The sequence below is a fragment of the Fukomys damarensis genome, unplaced genomic scaffold (assembly GCF_012274545.1).
Source record: "Fukomys damarensis isolate Sample0158 unplaced genomic scaffold, DMR_v1.0_HiC HiC_scaffold_33, whole genome shotgun sequence".
NCBI classification, from domain to species: Eukaryota; Metazoa; Chordata; class Mammalia; order Rodentia; family Bathyergidae; genus Fukomys; species Fukomys damarensis.
Window position 1 is genome coordinate 50,078,560 of NW_022900945.1, and position 26,097 is coordinate 50,104,656.

Here is a 26,097-nt window from a genome sequence, read left to right on the forward strand (position 1 = left end):
AGGATTGAACATAGGGCCTCACTCCTGGTAGGCAAAGTACCCTTGATTTGTTGGCTCTTATATGGACTAGCTGTGTAACCTTGATAAGCCACCTAGCCTCTTTGAGGTTCAGTGGCCAGAAAAAGATTTTTAACGGGTCGCTTGCTGAGGCCAGGGTCAAAACTAAATCTTGAGATTCTCTAACTTGAGCAGGCTCAGCAAGATAGCAAAGACTATCCTAGTAGATATTCTTTGGCATTTTGAAAAAAAAAAACAAAAGTAGTGTGGACCACAGCTCTCGACTTATAATTGTATGGACAATCTTTTATTTTCACCAATATATAAAAGGAAAACTGTCATAGACGTGTTGTCCGAGATAGTAGCTGCTGGCAATATGCCAGTATTTAAACATCAATTAATTACCGAAATAATAAATAATAACTACCAAAACTGATAAATTCAGTTCATCAGTCACGCTAACCACATTTCAAGTGCCTAAAAGCCACATGCAACCACTGTCCTTTTATATTGGGCAGGGCAGGCACAGTACATCGTCATAATCAAAGAAAATCCTATTGGTCAGTGCTGCTCTTGACCTTTGCCCAAAACACTAACTGCAGCTGTGTGTCCCTTACAGCAGGGTGTAGATATCCATGCTCTAGAGCAAGTATGTCCATCTTCAGGGAAGGAAAGGAGATAAAACTCCATTTGAACAACGATGTGCAAGAAACACTTCAGGCAATGGATATTAGCACTGAACAAGAATTTGAGAGAGATCAGGAGCAGGGGAGGTTAGGATTAGAAACCCCTGAATCTCCTGTGGCTCAGACCCTGTCTAAGCCTGAATCTCAGGAGGACACAGTACCACCAGAGGGGAGGTCGTCAAAGATATCGTCATCTTAGGAAAAGTGTGAGTAGACCAGGGATGGCTTCATCCTTGGGAGGCAAAGGGCCCTCGAGCATGCAGCAATGGGGAAAAGTTATGTTTGGCCAATGCTACTTAAGAGAAGGTTGTTACATAGCCAGTTGAATTCAAACAGTTGAGAGGAGTAACCACTCTGACAATTAGCTTTTTAGGTATAGATCTGTGCGGTCAGAACCAGCTCACATGTTGAGGCTTAAGTCTTAGTAAAAAAATATCAATGGTACAAGGAGAAGGCTAGGTTCTAGGGTCCCTGCCAACGAGAAGGCCATGCACATGCAGAAAGGAAGAAATCAGAGGCAGACGGCCGAGAATGTAATTTTACCTGCTGTCTGGAAGCCATCTGTGAGGGGAATCACCTTTCTCTTCTGGACTTACTTCCAGGTGCAGCTGCAGGGGACGACACCGAAGATGCAAGCACTGAATTCACTGACAGTATTGAGGAGGAGGCTGCACACAACAGCCACCAGCAAGTAAGTCAGAGTCAGGTTCTGGGGTTCCCAGGGAGGAAAGCACATGGTCCTTCTGGGGTCTAACGGTCTCCTGCAGTCCTTGTGCCCGGAAGTGAGAAGACATCATTGTCCATAGCTACTTCCCAGTCTATTTCCTGTCCTCCCCGGCTGCTTCTCCAACCCACAGCCTCACTCTGCTTTTTTTCTTTAACCCAGCCTTTTGTTTTTACTACTTCTGTTTCTTTCTTCTACTTCTTGCCCCTTCCTACCCACCTTTGCCCCTATTTATTACCTGTAGCTATAGCTTCAGAAGAATTTTTACATACAAGATAATGAATACTTCCTGTTTGGGGCTTTTGTACCTGAAACCCACCAGAGAAGACAGGGAGACATCGAAGGGCTGCTGGGGGAGGTGGTAGGGCCGAGGACCTGCAAGGCGAAAGTGCAATCTGAGAAACTCCAAGAGGTCTGGGATGCCTCCAAAGCAGGGATCTTTGCAATCTCATTATCCAAAGGACTTTGCTATACAACCTGACAAACTACCCAGAGGGTGACAAAGTGAATGACCAACAGATGACACAGCAAGCCCCTTTTTGAGTCTCAGAATTTGGTACTCAAGGCTGAAACACTGTTCTCACCCACCATCAGGGAAGGTGTGACCAACATGTTCCCAAGTCTGAGAATGAATGTCCTGAAACTCAGAGATTAAGTCACCTGAAGTGATCCCACAGCACGCATTGGAACTCTGATGTGTCTCTACTTTGCCCAGTGACCTTTAACAGTCACAGCTCTCAAGGGGCCATACCTGTGACTTTAAGTTGCTACATAAAGAGTGGATCGTTGGCAGAAATCCTTCTGCAAAAGCAGCTGGAATTTTTCAGTGATAGCTCCCCTGGGTTTTTTAGGAAGGAGAAATAAGGCTTCCTGGGTCTGCTTGTACATCTCCTATATGAGAAAAAGAAGAGACCACTGATAAGCCAATGAGTACAGCCCAAATGAACAAGCCTTATATAATTTGGCCCTGTCTTTGACTCTTGAAGGCATGATTAATTGTCTAGGATACCTTACATCACACAAGAGTTTCTTTACCTTCTACCAAGATCCCTTTTTTGTTGCTCTCACCATAACTAACCTCACTTCTCTCTTGAGTTTCGCATCAGCTCTACTTCTCCTTTTGCTCAAACAGCCTCTTCTAGTCTGCTTCACTGATGGCTGTGACTCTGTGTCCACCACTGCCCCTCTGCACAGATGCCTCTGCCCTGCACTCCCTGATTCTAATGAGGATCTTGGGCAAGAGAGAGAAACTTGGAGGATGGGCATTTGTCAACTTTAAGACATTTAGACTAGGGTATCAGCGGGTCACTGATGGTTATAACATCTACGGGACAGGATTAACTCCAGAAGAACAAAGAGGAGACACAGACCTGAGGAACGTCCGATTCTGATTGATATAATCTGAAATATTCCTGGTAGTGCAAGTCCTGCAGGCAAACTGGTTTTTAAAGTCATTTCTTCCTCAGCCTAGCATCAAGAATATGACCAGACCCTATTTTGAAAAGCTCAGTCCAACTTTTCAGTGATAGCTCCCCTGGGGGTGTATCATAATGCTTGCCATATGAGTTGGAGTAGAATACTTGGCATAGTTCTAAGTTATAGTATAAGTTATAGCATAAGGTAGAGTGATAACAAACCTTTGGATTAGGACTTGACTTATGATAGACAGAATGTTTTCCAGATGAAGAATCTCCTGGGCAAGCGCCATTTTTCTACCACCTTTCCTTGAAAATCAATCTTCACTTTTGGGTAAGAGCAGCCTTCATGTGTAAAATCATTCTAAGTTGACTTCATGCTATCTGGACTTTGAGTTTGTGACTCTCCTGCTATCAATTAAATAAAGTTTGCTTTGCTACAACTTTTTGTGTCCAGATTCTCAAAAATTTGTTTGCTCATTTCCAGAGAAACGGTCCCTCACATTTAGGTTCTAGTTCCTCCTTGTTGTCCCCTTGGAAGATAAGCTCCCTCTTTACCTCAAGCATACGTATACTTCTCCTAACAAACACATCCACGTGTGTGCTCCTGGGCAACAGCTTTGGCTTTAGCCAAAGCAAATTGTCCCTTCTCATTTTTCGGATACACGCACCTTAGGAAGTCTCACGTCTGGTCACGATAGTAATTTCCTCTACATGTCTCTCACAAAATTCCAATCTCAAACATATATGATCTCTAATAAATACTTAGGAAATTCCCATGAAAGAAACAACAGTAATCAACTATTGATTTTATTCATTTGAACTTTTGCAATGGAGAAAAGCTAATCAGGAAGTAAGACTCAAACACAAAGGAGAGAAATCAATAGACTAGGTGTGATTAACCTGAAAACAGCTACTTTTAAAAGATATCTTTATTATCAAATCATAATTATATCTATTAATAGGGTTTTGTTTGTTTATTGCCATACTGGGGATTAAAGCCACGGCCTTGACACATGCTAGGCAAGTTCTTTCCTCCTGAATTACACCCGGCCCTGTTTGTTTTATCTGGAGACACAGGGTCTCCCTAAGTTGCCCAGGCTGGTTGCAGACTTGAGATCCTCCTATTTCAGTTTCATTCTGATGTTGCAATATATGTATACAATGTGGAGTGGTTAATTAAAGCTAATTAATGTATTTATCACCTCACCTACCTATAATTTTTATCATGAGAGATATGTGAAATTTGTTCTTAATTATTTTGAAATGTACAAGATATGATTATTGACCACAGTCATCTTGCTGTGCAATAGATACCAGGATCTATTTCTTCTGTTTGAAGCTTTGTACTCTTCGGTTAACATCTCACTCTCATCTTTCCCACCCATCTAGTAACCACCATTATGCCCTCTACTCCTGTTAGTTCAACTTTACTAGATTCCACATGCAGCCATGTAATCGAGATCGTGTGGTATTTGGCTTTGTGCTCCTGGTTTATTTCACTTAGCCTGATGTCCTGCAGATTCATCCAGATGACCGGTTCCCCTTTTTAAGGCTGAATAGTATTCCTTTGTATATGTGTACCATGTTTTTGTTGTTGATCCATTGATGAACACCTAAATTGACTCCATACCCTGGCTATTATAAATAATACTACAGTGGACATCAGATAGCTGATATCCTTTGGCATATTGATTTTAGCCTCTTTGGAAATAGACCTAGAAGTGGGATTAGTGTAGTAGTGCTATTTTTAGATTTTTGAATATTACCCATACCATTTTCTACAAAGGCTACAGTAATCACCATTCCTACCAACAATTTATGAGTTCCCTTTTCTTGATGTTTTCTCCAACAGTTCTTCCTTTTGGGGAGGGGACAAAAACCATTCTAACAAAACTGAGGCAATATGCAATTGTGGTTTTATTTTGCAATCCCCAATGATTAATGATGTCTAGTATTTGAGCAAAGACAATTTTAGCCCTTAATAGCATCTGAGAACTGACATATTATAAGAAACACTGTATAACACAGTAAGGTAAAAACAAAATAACTCTTTCAAGTGAGAAATTAGATCTGCAGTAAACCTCCTCAGGGCACATAGGAGCTTAGCACCAAAGAGCTGAACTGCATAGCAGCAATAGCACACATGTATTAAGTAATGTGAAAGAAAGAAGCAACCTGTTCGACAGATATAATTAAAAATTAAAATAGGCCTAATGAGTAATACCTGATGCATACCACCAGGCATATTAGAATTCTTCGAGTTTTATTTGAGGCAAAACATAAATATTTGCCTTTTATAGATGATTAAAATGAAGAGTCTAGATTCTGAATCACTTTTCATGCATTTATATTTATATTTAAAATTTAAGGTTATCAAAAATGAAAAATTAGGCCAGATGGACCTTAAGGTCCTTCTAGTATTAACATATCATGAGTCATCATTTTTTTTTCTTTTCAAAGAAAATAGGTAAGTTGAAATCAATCGAATAAGATCACATACATCCAGAAGACACTTTAAAAACGCATGGCTTCACTAAAGTTAGACATTATTTTTAAGGGGAAGGACCCCTTCAGTTTTAGATAAGAATAAATACTGTGCCTGAATGCAAGTCTGACGGTAATGTTCATTTAAGTTAAAAATAGATGTGAAAGGTTTATACAGAAAGAGAGATCACATAGTTTAAATGAATGGTAGGGTCATAAGGTTGGCTTTGTCCAGTGCTCCATTCTTTATTACATCTCAAATGTGGTGCCGCATGTGGAGGTGGCCACTAGCCTTATCCTAGTAGCACAGTCTCAGGGACAGACATTGTCAGGAGCCTGCCAAATGGCAGCCTCCCAAACCCCAGTTGGGAGTGGATTGAGTAGCCATGTCTGTGTATCGCTTTCTTTTACAACATAGGTGCACAACTCTTTACAGCTCACTACTATGCTACTACATACTATTGCACACTCATGCTACGTATGAATTAACCTTGCTACAAAGAAACAGCTTCAATTTCACCATCCTGTGTTAGGAGGAAGAGCAAAAGTCAACGGCTTTGTGTCATCCCAAGCTGCTCTATCAATCACGGATCTATGTACGTTGCTGTGGACCCTGTTCTGTTCAATATCAGTGATCTGAGTGAAGACATAGAGGGCATAACTAAGTCTACGAATTATTCCTAATTAGGTGGCCATTACATGTTTTGTGGAGATGCACGTTAAACATTTTAATGGCTTTCAGAGTCAGGAAATGACTCTATGTAGCCACAACGAACTTTTAAGTGGCAAGTACATAAATAGCAATACTTATAGAGATAAAAATATCCTATAAATAGCTGTGGGAAGGAGGTGGAAAAGGAGAGTCAAATTTGATCTGAAGTTAAATGTAAATCCCGAACACTGCCACTGAGAGGGGAAAGAAAAGCCAACGTGACATTCAGATATACTAAAATTAAGGTTGGACGGACAAACTGGAAATCCTTGTACTGAAATAATCATACACTAAGTAGACTGAACACTCAAATTTTGATTCTGCACTTTGAAAAGCATGGGAAGCAACTGGAGAAAAGCCCAAAATGAATGATAAGAAAGTCTAAAAGTTCACAAATTCCCATTTTAGGAAAAAACATAACATCTGCTTTAATTGAGACATTGAAAAACATTAAAACCTTGAGAAACTCCAAGAGTATCCAAAGAAGAAAAAGAAGAGAAAGAAGAGGAGGAGAAAGTACTGAGAAGTTCTACTTTTTCTTCTCACATGCTTAGATTTGTAGGGAGAATTTGGCTGATAGTATTGGCACAAGTGTACTAACCAAAGTATATAATTTGTAGCTGGGCAGAGTGGCTTCATCTCAACTTCTCAGTGGTGATAGAGTGTAATTCTCCTGTTGTTAATGAAATTGAGCTTGCGTTGTTTTACCTTCAGCTTCATTCTGACTCTAGTTCTGTGACCAAGTGCTCCTGTTTCCTTTCTGAGTACCCTGGGTCCTCCTTCTAATCTCCTCTTTGGAGTCTAAGTTACAAAGAGGGTCTGGGGCGTTGCCCATAGCATCTTGAGCCGTGACCTTTGCAGTCTGAGACTCTAGGGCTGTGGAGCTGACTTGTAAGAAGACTCTCAGAGAGCCCTGTCCCCACAGGAAGAGAAGAATTGCAATACCCATACTCCCTAGAACTGCTTAAAACTCATTTGTAGTGCAAGGTCCTGAGTTTGATCCCCGGTACCAAAAAACAAAACAAACAAACAAAAACTCATTTGTTTGCCTTTCTTTTAAAGTGTGTGTGTGTGTGTGTGTGTGTGTGTGTGTGTTTCATCCATCTCTGAATTCTTCTCTTCTCTTCTCTTCTCTCTGGCAACAACTCCTCCTGCTCAACGGGTGCATCTCCCTCCCAGAACTAGCCTTTAGGACCTTTATAGCTGACAAAGTCTTTGGACAGAAGTTCATTTTAGTTTGCCTTTCTGTTGTTGTCCCATTAAAAGGGTGACCTTGGCATCACGTGTTCCTCTTGAATCCTCTTTGATGACCTAACTTCTTTAAACTGTGATTTTCTTTCAGCTCATCAAGGTAGCTTTGGAGAAAAGCTTGGCAACTGTGGAGACCCAGAGCACAGCTCTTCTCCCTCCTTCCCCAGTGGGAGGGGACAGTAACAGGGGTCTTCAGGAGGAAATGCTTCACCTGAAGGCTGAGATCCACCAGCACTTAGAGGAGAAGAAGAAAGCTGAGGGGGAACTCAAGGAGCTAAAGGCTCAAATTGAGGAAGCAGGATTCTCCTCTGTGTCACACATCAGGTAGGACATTGTCTTTGGAGAAGGGGAGCCTGCCACCCATGAGTCACCACAGCCAGGGACTCACCTTGCAGCCACCAAGGCATGTGTGCTGCTGTGGTGCTATTTGCTCCCATCCCAGGGTCTACATATTAATGTTCTTGAAAATCCTTTAGAGAAAAGTTAATAATATTAACTAATGGCAATCACTTTTGTTATCCAGATACATCTGGTCTTAATTCAATATAATAATGTCCATATTATTGCCTATATGCCCACGATGCATATGCAACCACGGGTACGTCCTCCTAGTTGTATGACTGGTATTAGACTCGTGAATTGATTGGAATGTATAAGGAGTCTCCTACTCTAGAAGTGTCCCTGCTGCATGCAAAACCAGAGCAGTGCATACTGGGGAGGATTTCAATAGAGGCCCCTTCATCTCCACTCAGCTCCCTCCCTCCTTATAAGTGTGAGTCCCTGAATCATGGAAGAGCAATTTTAATCGTCTCTGCTGCTTTATCAAATTATAAAAGTGGCAAGCAGGGCTGGGGATTGAGCTCAGTGGTTCCACCACCTGCCTTGCAAGCACAAGGACCTGAGTACAATCCCCGGTACCAAATAAAGAAAGAAAGAAAAGAAAAGTGGCAAGTAGGTAGTTCATGGGCTAGTCCGGCTACTCTTTTAATGGCTTTTGATCAAAAAGTGGTTGGGGAGCATACTGATACTGTAAAGCTAATCCACGGATTCATTCACTCCCCGAGGGCTCTAATCACCATGACCTGTTGTTTAGACTACAACTATTCAGCAGCACAACTTCCAATTCGTGTTTTATTGCTGAACTTCTTTGAATCATGTTAACACTTGGCATCCAGCCTCCTGTCCTTGTTTCACAGCTGAGGAAATTCAGGCCTAGAAAAGCCCACAGGACTTGCTCAAGATTGCAAAATGGTCTATGGCTAGAACCCTGGCTGCTGGTTTTGGGGATTTTTTAAAATTTTTCTTTGTTTTAGGTACTGGGGATTGAACTTGGGACCTTGTGCTTTCGAGGCAGAAGGCGAAACCACTGAGCTAAATCCCCGGCCCCCTATTTTGTTTTGTTTTGTTTTTTAACACCTAACACTTTCTTCTATATATTATACATTTTATCAAAGAATTTTTAAAAATTACTATAACTTCTAAATCTTGGTTTGGTTATTTTATGCTAAATTATCATAATTTAAATTCTCATATGTTTAATTCTACTTAAGTTAAAGCATAAATTTGGCTTTAATTTCCGTGTTGTAAGTCAATGAGATGTCATGGGGATATGACAGTACATCTCTTTAGATTCTACATGCCACATTTAGGTACTTTCACGGGTTATTTTCTTTTTGTTTTTCCTGATTTACTAACCTGTAACTGATTGGTTTAACTTACCACCCAAACAACTCAAAGGTACTGATGTTGAAGATATCATTTATGTAATCCCTCATCCATCCTTTCAATAATATTTTGTTGAGTTTTGCTTACATTAGTTTGTCCTGTGAACACATAGGAATTTTCCCCAAAACACAAATTGCTACCATAATATTAAATATTCTTTCCCATACATCACATGTGTTGCTTTTTCTGTCTCTCTCCTTCATCCCAGTTTTGGTAATATGCCCATCCCCACCTTCTCCACTGAAAAACTACCTTATAGTTTGTCTGAGTTCTGTCTCCTAGAGTATTTTCTTCCCTGAATCACAGCAGAAAAGTTCTGCTCCACGACTTCAGGATTCTAAGAAATCTAATCTAGGTGCATGGCCAACTGCGGACACTGAGGATGTAAATTATTTATTACCTTTGTCTCCTCTGGTTCAGCATCCTCAGTGGAGCATGCTTAAGAATCATCTGTGGAACTGAAGTGAAATGCAGATTCATAGGCCTCAGCTCTAAAGCTTTTGTAGCAAGCACCTCAAGAGATTCTACTGCTGGTATTTCTCAGATCCACAGATATACTATAGCAGCAATCAAATGATTTCTCCATGGCTGATCTGAGCCAACATACCCTATGATAATTTCATGAACATCCACAAATGTTATAATCTTTATTTTGTGTAAAAAACAAGTGTCATCATCCTTATAAATACAGGAATTGCCTTACAAAAGTCACGGTTTTTATTGCTTCCATCAATCCTAGCAGCCGGGCGTGGTGGCGCACGCCTGTGATCCCAGCACACGGGAGGCTGAGGCAGGAGGATCGCTGTGAGTTCGAGACCAGCCTGGGCTACATAGTGAGTTCCAGGTCAGTCTCAACTACATAGTGAGACCCTGTCTCAAAAAACCAAAAAAAAAAGGGGGGGTGCCAGGGATTTAGCTCAGTGGTTCCACTGCCTGCCTTGCAAGTGTAAGGACTCAAGTTCAATCCCCGATAACATAACAAAAGGATTTGTTGGTGGGAAAAGGTAGAGCTGTGTTGTAAATTCATTGTTTTAGGCAATTTTATTTCTTTCTTTTCTTTTTTTTTTTTTTTTTTTTTTTTTTTGTTCCCGGGATTGAACTCAGGACCTTGCGCTTGTGAGGCAGGTGGCAGAACCACTGAGCTAAATCCCAGTTCAGGCAATTTTATTTCTTCAAAAAATAAAAATTTTATATGGCAGCCACTTGTGGGGCCCTGGGGGTGTAGGATGAACAAACCAAACACAGTGGCTGCTCCCTTGAAGGTTATCTCCTACCACACAAGCCAAACGTATAAGAAATTAACATATAAATGCATCTTGATTATAGTTGATTACTATGATTTATTTCTTCTGTGTCCCTAGGTCTCAATTTACTTGTTAGTGGTTTAAAACTTATTACAATTAATAGAACCATAGACTCCATCATGATGTCATTTAGTCATATGTAAGGTCCTTCTTAATTTTTATTCCTCGGTATAAGTGCCTTTGTGTATTCCAGAGGCCACTGAAAATTAGAGCCTATGAGACTGTGTAGCAAAGTAAAGAACACCAGATCCAGACTAGGGGTTTTAAGACCAGAAGTTTTAGTGACAGTGCTGTCACCAAGTAGCTGTGGAAATATTTGGTATGGGGAAAGTCTCATTCTTCCGGATTCTTGGTTTTCTCATGTATGAAATAAGGGTGTTGTTCTATTCTGTGAGGATGTTCCATGCTCTGTGTGTCTCTGAGTCTCTCACGAGATGTGGGTGAAGGGATGGTTAGGGGTGGGGCTGAAGTCCAGATCTGGCCCCTGATTGTGTGTTTCTTGCAGGAATACTATGCTGAGCCTTTGCCTTGAGAATGCAGAGCTGAAAGAGCAGATGGGAGAAGCAATGTCTGATGGATGGGAAATCGAGGAAGACAAGGAGAAAGGCGAGGTGATGGTGGAGACCGGGGTCACCAAAAGGGGTCTGAATGAGAATAGCCTTCAGGCTGAGTTCAGAAAGCTCCAGGGGAAACTGAAGAACGCCCACAACATCATCAACCTCCTCAAAGAACAGCTGGAACTGAGCAGCAAGGAAGGGGATAGTAATCTAAATCCGGAGCTCCTTGTGCACCTGGCCAAGGAGATTGACAGGACGAACACAGACCTGGTTGGTTCTCCTGGGAAACACCCAGGCCAAGAGGAGGAGGCGGTGATCAAGAGGCCTTGCCCTAGACCCCAGAGTCTGGACCTTGAGGCAGCCGTGGCAGTTGATGCCCACCAAGTAAGTGAGGGCATGGGTGGAATGAAAAACACCTGGAGATGAGCCGGAGAGTTCAATTTTTACCTTAACTTTTCTGTCTTGTGGGTCAGGGAGGGTGCCTCTGTGCCACAACCAGTAGATGGTAATAAAGGCACTCATTCAGCTTTAGAAAGGCTTTATGCCCTATCATGAATATTTCTTGATTACTTAGCTCTCCAGGTAACACACCAGGCATCGGAAGGGGGTAATAAGACCTGATGTCCACTTCAAGATGCTCAATATGGTGGGGGAATGCCACAAAACAGATAATTTTCATAGGATACAAATGCCACAATATTGGGATGTATTGGGTTTTCAGGCAGCCCAGACAAGCGGTATGTAATGACGTCTCCTCCTTATCACTGGTATTTTCATCTCAGTGTATCACACGTGTCTGTGTCTCAGACTCAGAAGGGCTGGGATCCTTAAAGGAAGGAGCTTTGCCAAGGGCTCAGTAAGATGGAGAAGGCAGAGATTCTCGGGGAAACTCTGGGACAAGAATGCAGGGAAGGTTAATGGAGGTTTCTACCTCTTATCTTTCGCCACTGAGCTGGCATTTACTAAGAGCTCTTCTGCGGACTAGATTGGCACTGTGTTATGTGCTGCAGATACGGAGATGAATAAAACACTATCCCAGCTCTCCAGGAGCTCTGGCTCGAAAGCAAGCGACTGCCAAGTGGCATGAAAAGTGCTGTGGCAGACACATGAATGTAGTTAACAGTGTCGTGAGAAAGCGTAGTGACTGTCACCCTGCGGAAGTGACCTCGGTCTGTATTGGCCTTTTCCTAGTTCAATAACCAACCCCAGGCCCCGGATTCTGGGCCTCAGTCAGAATTTAGCCTGCCGGGGTCCACCAAGCACTTGCGCTCCCAGCTGGCCCAATGCAGACAACGCTATCAAGATCTCCAGGAGAAGCTGCTGATCTCAGAAGCCACAGTCTTTGCCCAGGCTAACCAGCTGGAGAAATACAGAGTCATATTTAGTAAGTATCACAAGCTCGCTGTCACCAAAGTCTTCTCTCATGCTTTGCAGATTTTATTTTTTTGCCCTAACCTCAGAACAAATTCAGTCCTGACCGTAGTTCTAGAACCGTGGAAGTGCATATTTTACTTTAATCTGCAGATATCAGAAAAGAATAAAGGAATAAAAGCATGGTTTTAAGGTTCCAGTGAGAGTGTAGAGAGGAAATGGGCTAACAGATAGGTTTGCTGATTTCTGGGGTCATCAATAAATTGCCCCTCAAGACGTTAGAGCTGCGCAAGCAGGCCGAGGCCAGGCGGAGGGAGATTGAGGCAGAGTTCGAGCAAGTCCCGCAGTTCCTGCAGGGCGAGCAGGAGGACGAGTGGAGATCTTAGCAGAAGTGAACCGGAACCTGGGCGTCTTCTCCGCCTGCGAGTCTGGCCTAAGAGTGAAGGCTCGGATGCATGTGGCGGTGCTGATGTCCCTGAAGGGCATCGAGGACGGGACGCAGAAGCTCAGGCGCCCCGTGGAGCTGCACCGTGGAGCTGAGCAGCTACGAGGTGAGGCTCCCGCCCAGCTTTGCGGTCTGGCCCGAATGGGATCGTGCAGCACTTCCGGATCGAGGAGCTCTACGACCCTGCCACTGCCCACTCGCAGCTCGCCAAAGACTACACTGCCACGATGACTGGAGGAAGGTCTGCTACGCCCCCAGGAGGTTCTACCTGTACCCCGCCGTCCTGGGCCTCCAGAGCTTCACCTGGGCCGGCACGACTGGGAGGTGGACACCAAGGTGGGCACCAAGCCCAAGTGGACGGTGAGTGCCTGCCGGGGCTGCCTGCCCCGCAACTGGCGCAATGAACCGACCCTGAACCCCAGCTTCTGGGCCCTCGGGCACTGCATGGACACCAGCTACCTCACCTTCGGCCCCCAGAAAGCCCAGATCGTGCCCAAAGTGAGGCCCCGCAAGATCGGCCTCTTCTTGGACCAAGAGCTGAGCGAGGTTTCCTTGCACACGCGGACGACGGGTCCCTGCTCTACACTTCCCATCATTGATTCACCAAAACCATCTGGCCTTATTTCTATATTGGAACAGATCCCGAGCCTATCAGTGTCAGATGATGAAATGTAAACAACGTTAATCATTTCGAGTTTAGTCTTTAGGACCAGCTGAACTCGATCTCCTTTCCAGAAGCGTTGTAAATTTCACCACTTATGCAAAACCGGAAAAGATTTTTTCATTCATCCATGTTTTAAGCAACTATGAGAAACATTACTGCCATGATGATACAGTGCCAGTCCCATAGATATAAAGTCAATTGTCAAATGTGATTTGAATTCTGAGGCCCTTGATTTATTAGTCTGAGAGACTAACCTTGAACTCCCGGTGATCCTCTTCTCTCAGCCAAGACTTGTATTTATTTTTTATTTGAAAAGGAAGAAGTAAAACTTTTTTATTCACAGATTATATATGCTAAAAAAAAAAAAACCTACGAAAGAGCTACTAGAGCTAATGAATTTCACAAGATGGCAGGCTACAAGAACAAAATACAATTATATGTCCATGTTCTAGCAAAGGGTGATTGGACACAAATTTCAAATACCATTTACCATTTTTAAAAGCTGAAACTAAAAAGCAATTACATTAGCCTCCCCTATTTGTGGTTTCATATTCCATGATTTTCCCTCCCATGGTTTCAGTTATAGTTAACTATGGTACAAAAACATGAATGGAAAATTATACAAAAAAATAATTCTTAGAATTTTAAATTGTCATTGTAAATAGTGTGAGGAAATCTCCAACCGTCTTGCTCTATCCCAGGCAGGATATGTACTATTCCCCAGTGTATCCATGCTGTGTATGCTATCCACCCATTGGCAACTGAGAGATTACATTCACAATAGCTTGTTACACTGTATTGCTATAGTTGACCTGTTTTATTATTTGTTATTGCTGTTAATCTCTTACTGCTCCTAATTTATAAATTAAAGTTTATCAGAGGTACACAGGTATGTATGTGTAGAAAAAAACATGTGATCAGTACTATCCATGGTTCCAAGCATCCGTATGAGATTCTTGGACGGTGTGCTCTACTGAGAAGGTAGAATTAATGGATAACAAGATTGCAGGATAGAGACTTGTATTTCTTATATTCGATAAATCAATTATTTTGGTGCACTGCTGGGGATTGATTCCAGGACTTTGTGCATGTTTGGCAAGTGCTCTATCACTGAGCCATATAAATACATTTTATATTTGCTTTGCTTTTTTTCAGATGGGGTCTCCCTTTGTGGTTCAGCCTTGCCTTGAACTGTGTAGCCCAGGCTAGCCTCAATCTTTCAGGATCCTCCTGCCTCAGCCCCCTGAATGCTGGGGTCACAAGTATTAATCACCATGCCCATCTCCAATAAAATATTTTTTAGAAAGGGTATAATTAATATTATTGACATTTATAATCAGATGGCAATTGGGTATATAGTTTCCATATTTTATACTTTTCATAAATAAAAAATAAAAAAATTAATTGCCCTGGCTCTCTTAGCATAATTATTTTTCTTTTCTGCTTTTCTTTGCACCATGATAGAATCTTTGAAAACATACCATCATTTTGGCGTAGAATCAGCAGTATCCACTGGAACTTCTTGGGGTGATGGAAATATTTTGTATCTACACCACATGTAATGTGGCTAGTGCAACTTGGAAATTTTAAGTTTTATTTCATTTTAATTAGTTTGACATGAAATAGCATATGTGGCTAGTAACTACCTTATCAGACCGTGCAGGTATAGATGTCTTGGGACTCTAAGTTTATTCATCTTCATTCAAACATTTACTGAGCCCCTCTGGATAAGCCCTTGCTAGTCTCATCAGGGCTTCCAGAGATGTCTGTGTGCAGTACCCAGCTTACACACATCTGGTTCCAACTATGACTGGCTTATCAGAAACAAGATCATCAGGGCAAATCCAGGCTTCCTTGGGGAGGGAAGTCCCGCTACCTGGAGCAGGTGATTTCTTCTTCCACCTGAATCCAAAGAAGCATGTATACCATTCTGGATTTGGCTTTCTTGCCGCTAAAGGCCGGGGTATGTACCACCAAGGTTGAGAGAGTATGTGGGAAATTCGTGTACTTTCTAACACTGCTGTACCTTTCTGAGCAGGCGAGTCCCCAGTGAAGCAGGACAGTAAGCAGGTCCAGGTGGACCTCCAGGACCTGGGTTATGAGACTTGTGGCCGAAGCGAGAATGAGGCGGAACGCGAGGAGACCACCAGCCCAGGTAAGTGGCACAGGGAACACAGGGCCAAAGGAGGACAAGAACTTTGGAGAATTACTGTCCAAAAGGAGACCAAATTTGAGTTTGAACTTCTGTAATTAGTTTACAGTTAATAAAAATAAAATTCTATCCAACTTATTGTAATGGAAAAATAGTAAAGACCTACTCATCAAGGAAGAAACTGGATGAGCTTCTAGGAATATATAAACCATAAGATTGAAAGGTTTTTGTTTTGCTTATAAAAGAACTATAATCACAGGGTACATACCAATTTGAAACTGGGGAGAAAAACACTCATGATCTCTCTCATTCTTGAGACAGTGGGATATAGTGGTTAAAATCAGAGATCCTGGGGCTAGATTGCTTCATTCAAATCCCACTGTGAGTATTTTTGTGCCTCGGTTTCCTTATCTGTAAAATGATAAAAAGCAACTACCTAACCTATTGGAACTTATATCGATTAAATGAGTAAATCTTTACAAAACACTCTAGAACAGGACCTGAACCTACTAAAATGCTATGCATTCATTCTCATTCTGACTGCCACTGGCACAAACACAGCTTTTCATATGCTGATGCATTTCTCAGAGATCTTATTTTTCTAGGCCTATTTTTCACACAGTTGTAACTCAACAGACTTCAAATCATAGTAACACTTGGGAGCGTTAAACCGTCAGCTTGAATTGCAGTTTTCATGTCATTCTAAAAATATAAGGCCCATGTTAATGTCTTAAGAGACATCAGCGCACTTGTGGAAAGGACATAGGACATTTGAAAATTTGAATGCTGGCTCTTCACGTGCTAGTCTGAGTGATCCAAGACCATCTAGTTTACCTCTCTGAGATTTGGGTTCGCCGGTCAGTTAAATGGAATATGAACATACCTAATTTGGCAGGGCTGTGGGAGGATAAGAAGTGCTACATCTGAATGGCCAGGAGGGAGCCAGAGCTGAATGAAGTACAGCTTCAACTTTTGCTCCAGTCGTTATTTGACCAAATGTGCTTCCCTCGAAGTGAGAGGCCACAGCAGTATATCCAGCTTGGATTTACAAAGATGTCTTCCTCTTTTTCAGAGTGTGAGGAACACGACAGCCTGGGGGACACAGTGCACATGGAGGGTCTGTGCTCTGAGCAGGAGTACCTGGGCCCAGCTCTGCTCAGCTCCCCTGGCAAGAAGCCTTTGGGAAGCCAGCTAGGAAAGTGTGAAGAATTCCAAGGATATGGAAAGTCAGAAGACATCTCCGTCCTACAAAAGAACATCAAAGATCTGAAAGTCCAGCTTCAGAATGCCAACAAAGTCATTCAGAACCTCAAGAACCGGGTCCGGTCCCTCTCGGTTACAAGTGATTATTCATCTAGTCTGGAAAGACCCCGAAAACTGAGGGCTGTTGGCACCCTTGAGGGGTCTTCACCTCATAGTGTCACTGATGAGGATGAGGGGTGGCTGTCCGATGGCACTGGGGCTTTCTACCCCCCAGGGCTTCAAGCCAAAAAGGATCTGGACAGTCTCATCCAGAGAGTGTCCCAGCTGGAAGCACAGCTCCCGAAAACAGGCCTAGAAGGGAAGCTGGCTGAGGAGCTGAGATCAGCCTCATGGCCTGGGTAAGGAGAGGATGTTACTTAATGGACAATGCCTAAGTTTGTGCTTGGAATAGGGCAGCTCAGGCAGCTGGAAGGGGAACATATCAAGTTAATCAGAAGGGCACTTTTTAAAATATTAGCAGGTCGACAGAAAGACAGGTATATCAGTAACCAGCAGAGCACTGGATGGTGGGCCAGTGCCTAGAAGATACCTGGTCTCTGGGATTTCCTGTTAGGGGTAAATTAGTAAACCTGTGGGATAGGACAGTAGTAAGGCTAGAGTCAGACTTCCTAGGTTGAAGTCCTATCTCTGACACTTACTGGTTGTACAACGTGCTTAAACTTCCTGAGTCTATTTGCATATGCATTAAATCAAAATAATGAAAGCAACCCAACTCAAAGGATGACTGATAGGTTTAAATGAATTCATACAAGTGCTTCAAATATTTTAAAATATTAAGCACTTGCTATTTCCTGTAATCATCATCATCATCATTATTATTATTATTGATTCTTTGCTTTGAAAAATTCTGAGTAGACATCCATATTGTTATCTGCCACTCCGTATTGTTATCTGGAGTAACGAACCACTCCGAAATATTGTGCTTTATCATCTCTCATGCTTCTGTAGATTGCCTGGCCCGGCTGGGTCTCCCTACATCGCTGCTGTCAGATGGTACTTAAGGCTAGAGTTTTCTGAAAGGCTGGACACAGTTACTTGGCTTCTTTACTCACGTGGCTAGTGATATGGCTCTTTCCAGCACCTCTGCCTCTCTGTGCCACTTCTTGTCCTACAGGGCTTTCCCTTCTGCTTGTGGCTTCTCGCACTGTGGTGTACTCAGGGTAGTTTCACTTCTACATGACGGCTGGCTTCTGATGTCAGAAGTGGGAGTTGCTGGTCAAGAGCTGCTCCTAGACTTGGCACAATGTTAACTTCCGCTATTTTATCTTGGTTAAAACGGTCAGAGAGGCTTCTCAGGCTTAAGAGGGTGGAGAAGAGCCTCTATCTGCTGAAGCTGGACTGGCAAGGCCATGTGTAGAAGAACACATGGGATGGGAGATTATATAATGGCCATCTTTGTAAAATACAGTAGCATAGAAGATATTCATGTGTCTGGTAGTGTTTGAAATGGAAGACAAGGAGTTCTTATCCAGATTTAGGATTAAGTGGTTCTAAGTTTTTATTATCAGCTATAAATAATACTGATGCTACAGGAGGTGTGAAATATGGCATTGTCTTCATTTATACAGAATTTGTGATTTACTTGCAGACATATTAATATATATAAAATAGTTGAAGAAGAGTGTCATCCTAAGGTTTTTGATACAGTAATCTCTCAGAATAGAATTTACTCTCTTTTTTGGTACCGGGGATTGAACTCGTGTCCTTGAGTGGCAGGCGACAGAATCACTGAGCTAAAGCCCTGGCCCTAGAATATACTCTTAACTATCTCTTATGGGTTATATGAATTCAGCTTGCAGAAGCCCTTCGATATCTTCTCACAGAGATCTCTGAGAAAGCTCCCATAACTTGTCATTCACTCTTTCCCATTCTTTCTCTCTCCCCTCTCCCTCTTTCCTACATTAGAAAATATGATTCCTTGATTCAGGATCAGGCCCGAGAACTATCCTACCTACGGCAAAAAATACGAGAAGGGAGAGGTATTTGTTATCTTCTCACTCAGCATGCAAAAGATACAGTAAAATCTTTTGAAGATCTCCTAAGGAGCAATGATATTGACTACTACTTGGGGCAGAGTTTCCGGGAGCAACTTGCCCAGGGAAGTCAGCTGACTGAGAGGCTCACCAGCAAACTCAGCACCAGTAAGTTGGCCAAGGGGGCTTTGGAATATGTTTGCACTTGGTCTGATTCCTGGCCCAGGTGGCTGCATTATCTTCACTGCAAATTTTCACCCAAAGTCCACTTCCCACTTCATCTCCTGAGAGCTATTACAGGGTCCGGGCCTGACCACTGAGGAGCATCAAGAGGAGCACGAAGGGTTGGAGATGCCATGGTTACGGCTCTAGAGACTTTATCACAAGTGGAACCTTTGTGGCAGGAGATAACACCCATCTAGTGCTAAGCGGGAGAAAGGAAGATGAGCTGAAAGGGCTTTGTAATGATGAAAAGAGCCCTGAACTACAATTGAAAGATTCCAGCTCTAGGCTAGGCGTTGCCATCCATTTGCTTTGGGCAAATGTCTCACCCTTTTGTGGTCTGTTTCTTCATTTGTCTCATGGCATTACACAGGCATGGACTTCAAATGTGGATGACGCACTGTGCCTTTGGGACATAGTTAAGGCCGTAGTTAAACAGCACTTTAAGGATTATGTTGGCTATTGTTAAAATCTTTTACTTAGAATTCCCTGGGAGCACCTAACGGAATATAGCAGGCTTCAATGTGGGGCCAACCAGTCCATCTACTGGTAGCAGGTACAGAGGTAGAACAGGACTATCTGTCATCTCCTCAGAGGCAAAATAGCTGCTGTGTGAAAGTGGGGATGGGACACACAGCTGCGCGTGTGGGAGCCAATCTGTGACCAGACATGGAGGCTGGAGCATTCCAGAGGGCAGCTGGGAGTGAGTCTCACGACCAAGGAGACAAACGACATTTCAACTTTTTGTTCTGATTCAGGGCAGATGAAGTCATGACGGTGATCACCAGGTCAGGGAGGGGCTACCTGGTGAGCTCAGGTGAGCCTGCCAGCTCACTTTCCTGAAAACTACCCTGGGGCCCCTAAACGATTATCATGGACACATGTGTAATCACTGTTCTGGGCCTGAGTAAACCCCTGTGTTTGTAATGTATGGACGGGGACTGTTTCTTTTCTCACTGCTTCTTTCTGAATTTGGTTTGCAGAGGATCATAAAAGTGAGAAAGAAAAAGCTGGACTTGAGCCACTGGCCCTCAGGTAATTCAAAAGAGAATATGATAAAGAACTCAAGGCCAGGTAGCCGGGTCAAGGGTGACCACATTTTCAGAAGTCAGAGAAAAAGGAAAGAAAAAAATAAATGTTATGAAATCATTTATTCATCGAACACCTTACTGTTGTCTTTAACCATGTTCTTCCTTTTGAATACAATTTTATTGGGATAGTAACGAGCTCAGGAACCTGGATGTAGTCTGATGCATAAGTGAACTGAGCAGATTTCAAGAGTCTTCTCACCCCCGAGATCCTTCCCTCCCTGCCATGCCCCATGTAGTTAATGACCCGGCTAAGCATTTTGCATGCTGACCTGCTTTGAACTGGGTTGACAGCCAGCTGAACAGTCTCTCGGTTACTTGAAGAACAAAGAATTACCTCATGGTTCTGACCTAGTGAGAAGGACCTGGACAGTGCACGGTCTGTCCTTCAGGGAACTAGATGATCCATTTGTCAGTCTTGAATGTTGGGACAATGTTTTGTTAGATGCTTCTCAGTGTTTACTTTCAGTTTTGTACTTGACTTGTTAGAGATGATAACAAATAGTCCTCAGAATGCAGCTATTCGGGGACCGTTCCTTATGCAGAAATCCCATACAGGACTGGCTGTGTCTCCTCCGGTCCTCAGCATCCTAGGCGGCCAGTGCACTGGGGAGCTACTGTTCTCTCTCCATCTCTCTCTGCCTAACCTGCACCTCTAATTAGAGCTGAGTTATTTCCATTATTCTCTGCGGAATGGTCCCCTTGGCTTGCGTGGTTTTTCCCATAAGTTTTAGTTAGGACTAAGTAGTCTGGGCGACCTTAGTTTACCTGTTGTTCACCTCACTGTCCACCCAGGCTCAGCAGGGAGCTGCAGGAGAAGGAGAAGGTGATTGAGGTCCTGCAGGCCAAACTGGATGCCCAGTCTCTCTCGCCTTCCAGCAGCCATGCCTCGTCTGACTCCCACCGCTCTCCCAGCAGCACCTCCTTCTTGTCCGATGAGCTAGAAGCCTGCTCTGACATGGATGTAGCCAGCGAGTACACTCACTATGAAGAGAAGAAGGCTTCGCCTGATCACTCAGGTAGCCCCCACTTTCTGAGTGGTGCCATCGCTCTCTAGATTGAGATGAGATCTTGGGAACCAGGCCTTATAGTTCTACCTTGGTGTGCAGCAGGCCGAATGTGGTTCTAAGATCAAGGGCCAAGCTCAGGCTCTCCTAGGAGAGGATCTCTGCTCTGCTCCTGATTCTACGCATTTCTCTGTCATCCTGGCCTCTAATGGCACATGTGTGCTGTTGGACTCAAGATAACCAATAGTGTGGAAAGTGAGAAGGTGGGGGAAGGTTTTTCTCCCTCCCTGGGTTTGTCTGATAGACCTCTTTCTTAAAGATAGAGAATCTCATCTCTCCTGCAGTAATCTTGCTACTTGCAGCTCCTGAGCTGTATCCCCTGAGTGTCTATGGGTGTCTGTAGATATTCTCAGTCTTGACTGGTACTTTTGGAGGCACCATTTTCATGATTTCAGGGCTCTGAGCCCTTCTATTACCGCTAAAATGTTTTGTCTCACTAAAGTTTCTGTCTTAAAGCAAGAAAATGAACATTGCTTGTGCTCGGAGCATTCTGTCACAGTAAGACTCTAGCCCTGGTGCTCCTGGCTAAATCTAAGGCCAGGACTCCAGTTGTCTGCAGAACACCAAACATTTTCTTTCATTCGTGGGTTTTGTAGATGCCATCCATCATTCGAGCCATTCTGCTGTATTATCTTCTAAACCATCAGCAACCAGTGCGTCTCAGGGGGTTAAGGCTGAATCCAGAAGCAACCCCACCCGCTGGCCAACTCCCCAGAGTCCCCCCAAGGAGGCCATCCAGGCCCATCCAGGTATGCACCAGTCAGTGGGCAGTAGCTTCTTCTGCTGTTCCACAGCTGCCTGTTCCACTTTTTATTCAGATGTGGACTGTTGGGGGCCTGTACGCATCACATCCTAGACAGAAATCAAGAGGCCACCCACAACCACCAACGGTCTGATTTTTTTAGAACTATATTTTTATTAAAATACAAACTAGCTCATCCACAACAGGCTTTGATATGTATGCCAGTTTTGCTCATTGTTAGCCAACCATTTTCAAATAAGCACACCCCTATTTCTCATTTTATACTGGAGAACAAAGAGGCCAAATATTTCTTACGGGATTCTGACAGCCAAAGAATGGAAAGAGATTGGTATCTACTGGTCCCATATGTGTGTTACCCATGTAAACTGTACAGTGTTCCAGCTTACTGCATAGCTAAATGCTCTTCATGTTACATCACTATGTATAGGCTTATGAGTGAACCCTGATACATAATGGTCCATATCCCGGGGGGAAGTAGATGGGCACGTTTTACTTACATGTGTCAATATAACTGCCAGGGGTCGCATTGTTCACAGTTGCACCTGCCGTGGCAGGGAATGGGGCCATCTGTGTGTTCACTTCCTGCCTCTCAGCACAGCTGATGGGCTGACTTCAGGGCGATTGTGGTGAAGTCTGGCTGGGGTAGAAGTGCTCCCGGAAAGCACAGTGCTTCCTTCTGCTGCCCTCGTCTCTCCTAAGGGCCGTTCAAGCAGGGTGTTACGGAGGCGGAAGTGTCCTAGTTTGCCCAAGCCTGGGCTCAATGTTGCTAAGCCAAAGTGGGCAGCAGCTGGGCCAGTAGATAATGGGATGGCGGGGGCGCCACAGAGCTCTTCACCCAGAGCTGTGGATGGCTGCTTAAATGCTTTCAGTTCAAGTCCAGCAGAAGGTTAGGTTTTTAAACTCAGAATAGCTCCCCAAAAGATTCCTGGGCTGTTACTTGACAGTTTGGGGTTTTTGCAGTAATATTCCGGCATGATGTCAGCAAGGTGGGCGAGGGATGTATTTTAACATGTAATCATTGTCTTCCTCACTGGACGTCCTCCGCAGGTAGATCTTGAATTGTGCTCTCTCCGTTGTCTATTTGCCCTCTATCTGTTTATAGAGGAAACAGAATCAAACACTGTAACTTTCCAGGTCCCTAAAGATTTGTTTGTAGTGTGGCTGCATAAAGATCACCTTGGAAGGTTTTTTAAATGCGTATTTCCAAGACCTCTTGCCAGAGTTTTTAGTTCTGTTGGTCTGCCTTAAGACTAAAGAATCCACAAATATTAATGTAAGACTTAAAGTCTCACTTCCACTCCACGGAGCGTGAACAGCCAAAAAGGCCTCCACAATGCTGGGCCCTAACACCCAGCGAGGCTCTGGGAGCTCGACGGAGAAACGAGAAACCCAGAAAGGAACACACCAGGCTAGACGGTAAATAGACCTTTATTAGTCTGGCCAGACAGCACTCCTGGAGCCAGGTAGCTCAGAGAGGCAACTGTTCAGGGGCTGAGGTACTTTTTATAAGGTTTTTCTAAACAAAGAGTCAGGGAATTCACAGAACAAGACTGCAAACACATTGCTTATCTTATGTAGGAAATGTTCTATGGTCACCTTTTGTCATACCATTTGCCCCTGGGTGGGCTGTTAGCCAAGGTAGCAATTAGCATATGAAGAAGCACAGTCTGGCCCTATAGTCACTTTAGCTTATTCAAGTTTTACATTAAGAGTTTTTCCTAAGTGATTCAAATATCCATGCAGGTTTGTAAACCCCTGTGTCTCAGCCACCACATCAAGACCTCTATTTTTCATCTGCTAGACGAACATATTGATTTGGATGTCTAAAGTTTGTTTCCACAGAGTCCTAAATTGCTTGCACTGTATGAGTAATGCAAATTTCCCCACAGCCCCACACTCCTCCCCTCCTCAGGATGGACCCTGCTTTCAGAAGAGCAGTTCTAGCCATCAGGAGACACTTGTCCCCAGGACAAGGTCTGGTACTTACCGGGAGCAGCAGTCCCACCCCTTTGAAAGCAATCAGGCACAGCCATTGTGACATGGGAGTGATAATGCCATCTTGCTTTCTTTCAAGATGAGCTAAGAACATGTGTGAAGGAAATCCCTGGCTGGGGAGGAAGCAGAGGTGAGCCAGGCCTGGCTCTCTGCAGCAAGGATCACCTGCAGCCAGCTCAGCCTGCACCATGTTCAGTGCCAGCCACCCCTGCTGGCGATGTGGGTCATGGAATGGTTTCACCGTCTCAGTCTTTTACCCCTACTTTTCTCTCCCTTTCTCTCTAATGATGTGTCTCCTTTTTCCCTAATTTTCTGTTTCTAGGCTTTCATTTTAACTCCATACCCAAGCCGGTTAGCCTTCCCCAGGCACCATTGCCCTCAGCTCCGACCAGCTTCCTGCCTTTCAGCCCCCCTGGTCCTCCCCTCCTTGGCTGCCGTGAGACACCGGTGGTGTCCTTGGCTGAGGCTCAGCAGGAGCTGCAGATGCTGCAGAAGCAGTTGGGAGAAAGTGAGCACTCCTGCTGCCTTGTGTGCTGGCGAGCGGCAGCCCCAGACCGTGTTGCTCTGCATGGCTTTGGTGTGACGGCCGAGTTGAAAAATGTAGAGGAACGTGTTATGTCCCGAAGATGGATGAAAAGCTCTGCTTGCTTTTTTTTTTGGAAACGTATTCACTGCTGCCTTTCTGACGTGTGTGCCTCATCAGTTATGGGTTATATATGTGCTTAGAGCCTCTAGATGTGGTGCTCACCCATCCACTCTTGACAGAGTTGGGGGCCACAGCCTAGGAAACAGCCTGGGAAAATACTTCTCTCTGGGGGCGGAAGAGAATTCTGTGCATTGCATGTAAGATGACCTGGTCATAAAAGATGGCCACATTTATGGGCTCTTTGTGGAGCTGCTTTATCCGCTGCTGTGAAATACGTTCAGTCACATTTAATTCCTGATCATCAGCCTGGGTTAAAAACGTGGTGAGAGAGTCAGAAGTGGAAGCAACACAGCCCCTTTTCCTGTTGTCAGGGTTCATCCCCTCTCTGTGGACAGCTAGAACGACAAGCATAGAACTGTGGTTTTCATCCTTTTTATTCTCTGACCTCCAAGATAGATATTTTTTTTTTTTTATCAGTACTGGAGATTGAACCCAGAGCCTTTTCTCTGAGCTACATGCCCAACCCTTTGTATTCTCTAAGACAGGGACTTGCCAAGTTTTCCAAATGGAGCTCAAACTTTCAGTCTTCCTGCGGAACCTCCCAGAGTGCCCAGATAAACTTCGTACAATCGCAGACTGTATAAGTCATCTTTTAGGAAATGTCCTGATCTATTTATGGCTTAGATGCCTCATTGTAGAATTTTGCATGCATGCTATTGTTTTTGGCTTAGGCAAAAAAAGAAGGAAAAACTTCACATGATGAATTGCTCTCTAGTAGTGCTTTAAAGCAAATCTAGAAAACAGTGTGAAATTACCTGAAAGTCACATCCTAGGCCTGTTGTGAAGCTCGCTGACCCAGCTACTGCTCATGAGGGTTACTATGTCAAGGGTGTCCAGTGACCAAACATCACAGCCAATCTTGTATTCCTAAAGCCCCTAATAATATCTTGTGGATCGGCCTGTTTCTTTTGTCAACCCTGAAAATAGATACTGTGTTTAGTCTTCTCCCAGAATATGGATCATTTTTACTCCTAGACTTGCAACCTCCTGTGACTTTGGTTAAAAAGTGAGCAGACTTTCTACTGCTATTGATTTCTCCCTTTTCCTTGGGTTTGGGTGAAGCTGAAGGGAGTGTGAAAGAGATAGGAAATAGTATTGTTCTTGAACCCCTCTTAAAATTTTGGAGCTTAAACTTTTTAATTTCCCTCTTTAACTCCCAATTATCCTAATGAACATTTAGCAGTTTGTAAATTGGAGACAGAAAGAACCACGATGATACTTCTTAAACTTAGCCACCTATTTATTAGAATCTCCTGGGATGATTTCTAAAACATCAAGGGCTTGAGATGTATCCCATATCTATTAAAGTAAACTCTCTGGAGGTCCACATATCAGTGTGTGTGTGTGTGTGTGTGTGTGTGTGTGTGTGTGTGGTTACATCTTCTCAGGCGATTCTGCAGTAAAATGATGAACTCACTCCTATTTGCTTAGGAAGACCTGCCTGTCTATTCGGCTATCCTTGTTAATAATCCCTGGAAGAAAAGCAGACTGAATTTTCTAAAGCACAGCCCTGCCCCCCCCCCCCCCCCC

At 43.6% G+C, this 26,097-nt stretch overlaps 1 protein-coding gene across 19 annotated transcripts in view; it reads left to right on the forward strand.

The window, feature by feature from the left end:
* Pde4dip (phosphodiesterase 4D interacting protein) overlaps window positions 1-26,097 on the forward strand; it is a 211,035-nt gene that overhangs the window by 169,778 nt on the left and 15,160 nt on the right. For 8 of the 19 annotated variants that reach the window (XM_019207344.2, XM_019207345.2, XM_019207343.2 and 5 more), the window contains 11 exons: window positions 1,286-1,374; window positions 7,364-7,596; window positions 10,807-11,242; window positions 12,050-12,242; window positions 15,377-15,493; window positions 16,563-17,091; window positions 18,659-18,894; window positions 19,932-19,983; window positions 20,832-21,055; window positions 21,700-21,852; window positions 24,184-24,369. In XM_019207344.2, coding sequence (XP_019062889.1) covers window positions 1,286-1,374; window positions 7,364-7,596; window positions 10,807-11,242; window positions 12,050-12,242; window positions 15,377-15,493; window positions 16,563-17,091; window positions 18,659-18,894; window positions 19,932-19,983; window positions 20,832-21,055; window positions 21,700-21,852; window positions 24,184-24,369 — 2,448 coding nt within the window. The other 11 variants (XM_033758357.1, XM_010623143.3, XM_019207342.1 and 8 more) reach the window with 7 other exon arrangements.